The sequence below is a fragment of the Histoplasma capsulatum genome, genomic scaffold, assembly GCF_000149585.1.
Source record: "Histoplasma capsulatum NAm1 scaffold_14 genomic scaffold, whole genome shotgun sequence".
In the NCBI taxonomy this organism is placed as follows: domain Eukaryota; kingdom Fungi; phylum Ascomycota; class Eurotiomycetes; order Onygenales; family Ajellomycetaceae; genus Histoplasma; species Histoplasma mississippiense.
In genome coordinates this window covers 106,022-114,546 of record NW_001813969.1, presented here as the reverse complement: position 1 = coordinate 114,546, position 8,525 = coordinate 106,022, and the positions used below count along the sequence as shown (strand labels likewise).

The following is an 8,525-nucleotide window of genomic DNA, read 5'->3' as shown; positions in this document are numbered from 1 at the left end:
AAAAAAAACAAAAAAAAATGCTGCCGATTGGGCCAACCAAGTCGGCCCCCCCCCCCAGCACAATCCAATCTCCTTGAAAGTATTCCGCCTGCTTCATCAACATGGTCTAACATTTGTTGTTCCAAGGTCGCTTTTTAGTGGCCGTCGGGCGTACATCATGCAGAGGACGAAACTTGGAGGCTAGGGAAGGAATATTCCTTACCGATTCCAACCATGCAGATTTCTCTGTTTTGGCGAAAGTGACGAAATGATGATCCAGTGGCCAATAGCAGGCACATTTCTGCGTTGGATTTGATCCGAATTGGCTGAGGTTCTAGGAGCTTAGGGAGACAGCTGGCTGCGTGGCTGGGGATGGAAGAAAGAAGAATCTCATCTGTCAGCACTCAAAATTTCAACACGAGGTTTAGTGGCATCATGGCTCCTTCGCATCCGCCCAGGGACACGGCACATCGGAACGATCAACAAATAATTCATCTCTCCTTTGGTTATTACGGTTAGAAAATTGGTTTGGTTCGGAGCAAGACCGTAATTATTCTCTGCAACGGTGCGGTTGGGTGAATTCAAGATGGCTCCGCGTCGGAGATCTTTTTTTTAAGTCCGCGGGCTTTTCACCACAGCTGGAGCCTTCTGGAGTTCGGATGCTTTTTTTTTTTTTTTTTTTTTTTTTTTTTTTTTTTTTTTGGCAACCACCAGTCTCGAGTACTAGTGGCTACACTCCGATACTTTTCCTGTTTTTGCTGGGATCGATGCTTTCGGTAGTTCTCTGCGCCAAAAAGCAACCAAAAAAGTGGAGGCGAGCTACAGCCCCTCGTGCAAATTTACTTGGCAAGATTTGCCTCCGGTGGGTTTCTGCGAATTTAACAACAGCGACAATATATTTCGGTCATTGCCACGCACAGCATGTTATTGGTGTAATGTCGCCGTGGACAGAGATATCAAGAGTTTGGTGGAGTTGATATCGAAGAGGTGGGACACACAGTTGTGCAGGCAGTTTCAGCCCTATAAAGAAGAATGAATGCTTACTGAGATGCCCGATCACAACGATGATCGATGACCGAATGGAACTTTGCTGTTTACTAATCTGCTTGGATGACCTGAGGGTGGATGCGAGCTGGGCACAATAGCGAAGCAACTGAAGAGAAGAATGGTTTGCTGCTGAATCAGACCCTGACTGATGTCAAGGGGTGGGTCGTCTGGTTGTCACCTCTTACTAGTTGAAATATGGAGAGAAAAGGCCTATTTTTATCATATGTTGGAGGCATCTTTGAGCGTTCTCGCCCTAACTGCTTTAAGGGCCGCCGGAAATTAACAAGCCGTCATTCTTCACTCCCTTCATGTTCATCGCCTGGACTTCAGCCGAAGAGGATTAGTTCCACGATTCAATCCTCAGTGACCATCGACCCTTGACCTTGTTGTGCTATAATTAATGGGAGTGAGAACTTTGAAATCCTCATCACAATGCAGGGAGCAACATGGTCTGGAATCCAACGACTGGAAGGTGAGTTTGAGCCCTACCAAGGCTACCAGGTTTATAGTGGATACATTAACAGGCAGGTCAAATTGTTCCGATTGTTATTACATAGACATACGCTCGTCGCGAACTGCGAAAAAGAGTTGGATCACGCTGATAAAGCCGCCGTCTGGTTATATCCGTATCCCAACCATCCGGATACGATACAGAGTCTGAGGAGAGGGGAGCGGGGGGACGGGGGGATGGAATGGTTATTGACACTTTCTCATCTTTCTCATTCTTTTTCCTCAAATATGAAGCTTGTCAGTACAGGACGACAATTGGTACGCGGAAGGGTCAACAGACCCCAACCACCCCCAATTTTATAGACGGGTTAAAGCCACCCAACAAACTTGGCGAGCGTTATTCTCCCCCCTTCTTTTCTCAAAACATCAGGGTTGTTTTGATCTCTTCCTATTGTGGCATACCTGAACAGGATGCTGTCCTGGTAGGAGGGCTCCTTGGGCATTGGGCGCCACTCAATACCACCGCCTGGATTCCCAACGAATTAACACACCCATCTATGAAACCATATTCCTGAGATAGCATTCGAAGCTGGATGTGGGGAATTCTCCAAGGAACAATCCAAGCACAGGGTCGTGCCGGAGTGTGGGATTGTTCCTCCTTGCAGGCTACAAGCGGACAGCGCATCCGGCATGACCAACATGATCCCTGTAGTACTATACCATGCTGGGGTCTCTTGGAACGGAGGTGGTGTTAATCCGGTATATTCATGGCCGATCCGTTACCATATGAATTAGGCCTGGATCTGTCTTTGCTTTGGCGGCAAAAAAACGGGAGAGGATGGTGTGATATTGGAGGGAGTTTCGGGTGAGGTGGAGATTGGGCTATAAAGGATGGCCCTTTGACAAGAATTTGACACCCCCAAACCCTGAATAGCATACTATGCAGGTTACCAAGGAACTTTATCAATGCGCAGTGAGATCAATCACCATATAATGTTTTGTTTCCTAAGTGCAAATGACAGGGAAAAACGGAGGCGAGCAGCCGAAACTCCATAAAATTAAAAGGAACAAAGGCTCTTTGCCCGGAGTTTGTCCCAGAAGCCCGAAGCGAACGAAAGGCAAGGTTGGGAGAACCCCGGGATAGAGACATGGGTTTGTCGGGAGAAAGGGGCAACCTGGCCAACCACCTGTGGCAATAACTTGCATGGAGAATGTTGCCGTGGGTAGGCGTCTCATATCTTCCTTTCCTGGTAGTATTTGACTTACTTTCCCCATTTCCCCGCCTTCGTCAACATCTCAGATATTTCTTACCGGAGCTCATGTAAATCACTAAAATACTCTTGTAAGGAGCAGGGTGAATTAATACTCTCAACTCGCCTCAGAAGTGGATCGATGGATCTTCTTGAAGATCTTTCTCTCCCTCCACGCTTCTGATTGGAGCAGATCCCCTTGGCCGGTAGATTACTTGCCTTCCTATCCTAGCCCCCCTGAGAGAGGATTAGGTGGTTGGGGGCGAGACTAACCAGATGGACTCTCTGGGCCCATGCATTGGATTCTGCAGATTGATGGCACATTCGTTTGGGACCTTCCTACGTGCGTTGAGCATGGTAATTAAAACGAACCTTTGATTGTATGGCACCGGAAATAAGACAAGACTAAGTCAGAAACAGTATGATGGTGTAGGAGTTGTTGAATTTAGCCTCCTTCGTTTCCCGCAGGACTTTCATCTCTCTGTTGGATGGCCAGGATGTGGACATACAACAACTAATGAGTTCCAATCGATGGTAACCGAGATCCACAAGGGGGCTTCTCCAAGATCTAAAACAAGTTGTTCTCCGAATACAGGGGATATAAAACTGAAAACATGTAAAAGGTAATGACTGAACCCAAATCGGTATAGAAATGTGGCCGTCCTCAGTATCTATGCCGTAGCAAATACAAATCACGCGAAATATGTTTTAATAGCATATATATTCAAAGAGAGTCGGATTAAATTTTAACACTAGAAGAATACTTAGGTCATATCGTTGCAGAGAGGGGGTGGTTGGTGGCGGATGATCCTGTTTGACTTACCTCCAACTATGTTCTTCGTCTCCATACTGAATCCCTTCAATCCAGTTCTTCATTTCGAGAGCTACTTTTCCGGCTTCTTCATTTTCTTTCAAACCACAATCCACCGTACGTCCTTTCCAGCTGATGGTGCGGACGGGACTAACAATAGCCGCAGTCCCTGCTCCGAATACCTCGATCATCCTACCCTCATCAGCAGCTTGGGCAATTTCTGACATTGTCAACTTACGCTCTGATATCGTCCAACCTCTGGGGCCCAGTCTCTCCCGGGCAAGAGTTAGGACTGAATCTCTGGTGACTCCCTCCAAAATCGTTCCATCCAGCGGAGCCGTGATGAGTTCATTTTGCCCAGTTTCTTTGTTCTTTAACGCAACAAAAAGATTCATGGTCCCAACCTCCGTGACGTACTCCTCTTCTCCGAATAGCCACAGATTCTGTTGGTGGCCTCTCTTTGCCGCTTCGGTCTGAGGGACAATGCATGGAGCATAATTTGCACCCAGCTTTTTGTCCCCGACTCCGCCAGGCCATGCACGAACCGCGTAATCTGTTGCCTCTAGAGAAATAGCCTTGAAGCCGGTTGGGTAGTAAGGACCAACAGGACTAGCAATGACGAAGAGCAGGGCAGAGGAAGGAGCGCTAACACCCAACGTCTCCTGCGTACCAATCATTGTGGGTCTTAGATACAACGAATAACCACGAGTTCTATGGGAGATATAGTCAATCAGTATAAGCAAACGAACAAATATAATGTCGAATTCCATTAGCAATCCAATCAACAAAGCTTACTTACTGGGGGATAAATCTGCTGTCTAATTTAACAAGCTCACTGATGAGCTTTATCGCAGCATCCTCATCGAGTGTTGGAAGCGCGATACGCTTCGATGATCTATTTAATCGTGCCATATTCATATCTGGTCTGAATAACCGGATGCCACCATCCTTGTCTTTGTATGCCTTCATTCCCTCAAAACACTCAAACGCGTAATGGAAAACGCAGGTCGCAGGATTGAGACTGAGGTTTTGAAAGGGAACGATGCTTGGAGACAACCAGCCATCCTTGGTATTCCATTTTACCATAAGCATGTGGTCTAAGAGCGTATTTAACAATAAATTAGTGATTCCATGTATATATTTATATCTCTAATAGAGCATTTCCAATGGCAGAGTACTTGCCAGTGAATGTCGACCCGAAAACGAGTTTTTCCGGGGGAGTGAGTTTGCTGGGGGAGGGATTTTTCGTAATTGATAGCTTGGAGACGTCAACTCCAGGTAATCCATCGCTCCGGCTTGCAAAATTCGAGCTGTATTTCCTTTGGCAGGGAACGGAATATCTCCATGCGGAGCTACTGCTGCTAAGTGCAGGAATTCCCCTACGAGTTATGGCGGACACAACAGACTTCATGATTTTTCACTGGACTCAATTGGTTTTCGAAAGGGAGAATACGAGAAATGGGGGAAGGTGGAAGGGGAAATATAACGGGTTGAGTCACCGCGGTTAGTTGCTGAAGGGCGTGACGATTTGCCGCTGTCAGGAAAACAGTTTTGTTGATTCTCCGTGTCTGACCATTTTGTGCCGCGCCTCTTCCTCCAGTCCCGAGCGCCGGCAGTCGGTGGAGACCATATTTAGCACGTGATACCATGTGACTGTGGCTAGCAGTGGAAGGGTGTTGAGCCGCATCTGAGGCTGACGCATTCTTATTTTGACTGCCCTGCTATAGACGCCGTGCCAACATACGATCCATAACCCATCGGGTGTGTAGGGGTAGGTGTGAATATTGCGATTCCCCATATCCCCGTATTCTATTTGAGGAGCGAGAGAGAAGAAGAGTAAGGTCGCATGTTGTTCAGATGTTAGTGTTGATGTCAGGTGTTGTTGGTTCATGGATTAATCACTCCGGAAGGGAGTAACTCCCTTGAGCTGAGATCATTCTAAACTTCAAGCTGTTGCTTGGGTCTCACCATATATACGGATACGTCTTCTTGTCTTGGCTCCTTGGCTTTTTTGTATTTTCTGAATTCGCCATGTTTTCGTCTGCTTTGAAGTCTTTTGGCTCAAACATTGCTTCCAATTACCAGCTATCTCCACACCCCTCATTTACTTCGGGCCCCTGGAAAGTATATGATGGCAAGAAAAAGAGTACCGGAAATGCAGCATCTGTTTTCGTTTTTGATCGGAAATTCCTTGAGGCACTCCCTAGTGGCCTTGGTTCCCGCCCTAACTCCTCATCGCTAAAAAAGTTACATGATGAAGTTGTTGAAAGGCTTAAACGGGAGGCAAGCAGCCTAACCCGCCTAAGACACCCTTCAATCCTCCAGGTCCTGGAACCAGTGGAGGAGACTCGAAATGGCGGTTTGATGTTTGCAACCGAGCCAGTCACCACATCTTTAGCCGGACTCCTGGGGGGAAAAGATGACCAAAAGCAGCTTTCACGAGGGAGCAGACGAGCTGGCCTCTCTACCCGTGAGGATTCCGATGTATCTGGAAATGGAAATAGTACCGAATTGGATGAAATCGAAGTACAGAAAGGCTTATTGCAAATTGCCAAAGGCCTAGCATTTTTGCATGAATCTGCCGGTCTTGTCCACGGCAACCTAACCCCCGAGGCCATCTACATCAACGCGAAATCAGACTGGAAAATATCTGGACTTGCCTTTGCCGGTCCAGCTGATACAGGGTCACAGTCGCCGCTACCTCCGCTCGCGCTTTCGGAGGTTTTATATCAAGATCCCAGATTGCCAGCTGCCGTTCAACTTAACCTGGACTATACATCCCCTGACTTCGTCATGGACTCGAACATTTCCACATCTGCGGACCTCTTTTCCCTAGGCCTTATCATTGTTACTCTTTATAATTACCCCCACACATCTCCTCTAAAAACTCACGGCAACCCTTCTACATACAAAAAATTATTGAGCTCACCATCGACAATACCTTCACAAAGTAATGGATTTCTTGCCTCGGGTCAAATACCAAAAGATCTATCATCCTTCGTTTTGCCTCGACTCATAACGAGAAGACCAGCTCAGCGTATGGATGCAAAGGAGTTCCAACAATCTCAATATTTCGATAATATTCTAATGTCAACCATACGCTTTCTGGAGTCTCTTCCTGCGAAAACTGCCAACGAGAAGACCCAATTCATGAAAGGATTGGGACGCATATTACCAGAATTCTCGTCTTCTGTGCTTGAAAAGAAGGTTCTTGTTGCTCTCTTGGATGAAAGCAAGGACAAAGAATTACTGCCACTTATCCTGTCGAATGTCTTTAAAATCATCAAAATTATTCCATCCGGTCCGCGCGTCGTTCCCGAGAAGATCTTGCCTCATCTCAAGTCAGTTCTTCTCCCAGCTGGTACAAAGACATCCACGCAGGATCGCGACCACAGCAAAGATGCTAGTCTCATGGTTGTCCTGGAGAATATGGAACTTATTGCTAACACATGCTCGGGGCGAGATTTTAAAAATGGTTTGTATATTGACGTCCTTTGATTGACATTCGCCAAGTCCACTAACGGAAATTTGCCAGATGTACTACCTCTGGTTCGCTTAGGATTAGAGTCTGGTACCCACTCTCTTGTCGACGCTTCAATGCGGTGTCTCCCTGTGATGTTGCCGATTCTCGATTTTTCAACCGTGAAGGATGTCATTTTCCCTCCTATTGCTTCCGTTTTCACCAGAACCAGCAGTCTTGCTATCAAAGTCCGAGGCTTGGAATCGTTCGTTATTTTATGCGGTGGGTCCATAGAAGAGGAACCCTCGACTTCTGGTGGTGATTTCGTGGGGATGTCAAGCAATCCCCAGCAATCCAAATCCGGCTCAGCGTCAATTCTTGACAAGTATACTGTCCAAGATAAACTGGTTCCCCTACTAAAAGCCATTAAAACGAAAGAACCCGCAGTTATGATGGCAGCTCTAAATGTGTTTCGACAGGTCGGCCAAATTGCTGAAACCGAATTCATCGCGCTGGAAATCATTCCAACACTATGGAATTTCAGCCTTGGCCCTCTTCTCAATGTCCAGCAATTTGGTGGTTTCATGGACCTGATCAAGTCCCTCTCCTCAAAGGTGGAACAACAGCAAATGAAGAAATTACAGTCACTCTCCTCTTCAAACGATCCCGACAACCCTAGAAGCAGCAATCCTAATTTATTTGGAATGATGGAGACTTCAAATGGCAGAACCAATGTTGAAGCCACACGATCAGATTTCGAAAGCTTAGTCCTTGGCAAAAAAGCGACGACATCAAGTTCTGACAATACTTCATGGAATTCCTGGGACACTGCAAGCTCAAGCGCAGCAGCGCAAAATACGATTAATAGCACACCCCAATTTACGTGGTCGACCGTAAATTCTGTCAATGCTAACAATTCTGGAGGTCGTAATTCACTTGCGAACCTGTCAGGCCCTAGTCATCGGTCGATTACGCCAGATATGAGTATAAACTCCTTTCCTACACTTGCTCCTACTGCTGCACAACAGCAGCCATCTATGGGGTCATCTTTCCCCACGTTGCAGCCTTCACGGCCATCTCAACCATCTCAACCATCTCAACCTTCACCGCTTTCACCTTGGTCGACAATGGCCCCAATAGCGAACAGCAACAAAATCCAACAACCCACTTCGATAATGAATAAGTATTCCACAAACCAGATCTATCCATTCACATCTGCAGCATCAACAGTATCACCATCAACTTCGTCCTTTGGCCAAGACTTGCAGCCAACTATACCCCTTTCTCAATTTTCAATCCCTCCTCCACCCCCGTCAAATTTCCAGCAACAGCAACAGGCGTCACATGGGCCCCTTTCCTCCGCCCTTGGTCAGCAAAATGCAAACCAAAACCAGCAGCCTTATTCGAATTCACGACAGATATCCCCAGCTCTACGACTACCAATTAACCAACAGAAACAGGGTCTCGATAAATATGAGAGCCTCCTTTGAGAAAAACATTCACAGCCTGCACACAGGACAAAGTACCA

The 8,525-nt window shown here is 46.7% G+C and overlaps 3 protein-coding genes across 3 annotated transcripts; 2 read left to right on the top strand and 1 right to left on the bottom strand.

Moving 5' to 3' along the window:
• Nucleotides 1-2,854: 2,854 nt before the first annotated feature.
• On the bottom strand, nucleotides 2,855-4,449 carry HCAG_08945 (branched-chain-amino-acid aminotransferase, mitochondrial precursor; the record flags this gene model as incomplete). Its single annotated transcript, XM_001536060.1, has 4 exons — nucleotides 2,855-2,963; nucleotides 3,000-3,098; nucleotides 3,550-4,248; nucleotides 4,337-4,449. 4 exons carry the CDS (start codon nucleotides 4,447-4,449, stop codon nucleotides 2,855-2,857), a joined length of 1,020 nt encoding a protein of 339 aa, XP_001536110.1.
• Nucleotides 4,450-4,703: 254 nt separating this feature from the next.
• HCAG_08944 (branched-chain-amino-acid aminotransferase) lies at nucleotides 4,704-5,290 on the top strand (the record flags this gene model as incomplete). The annotated part of the gene is made up of 2 exons (XM_001536059.1): nucleotides 4,704-5,040; nucleotides 5,265-5,290. The coding sequence occupies 2 exons, from the start codon at nucleotides 4,704-4,706 to the stop codon at nucleotides 5,288-5,290; spliced, it is 363 nt and encodes a 120-aa protein (XP_001536109.1).
• Nucleotides 5,291-5,568: 278 nt separating this feature from the next.
• HCAG_08943 (conserved hypothetical protein) lies at nucleotides 5,569-8,487 on the top strand (the record flags this gene model as incomplete). The annotated part of the gene is made up of 2 exons (XM_001536058.1): nucleotides 5,569-7,012; nucleotides 7,073-8,487. The coding sequence occupies 2 exons, from the start codon at nucleotides 5,569-5,571 to the stop codon at nucleotides 8,485-8,487; spliced, it is 2,859 nt and encodes a 952-aa protein (XP_001536108.1).
• Nucleotides 8,488-8,525: the final 38 nt, after the last annotated feature.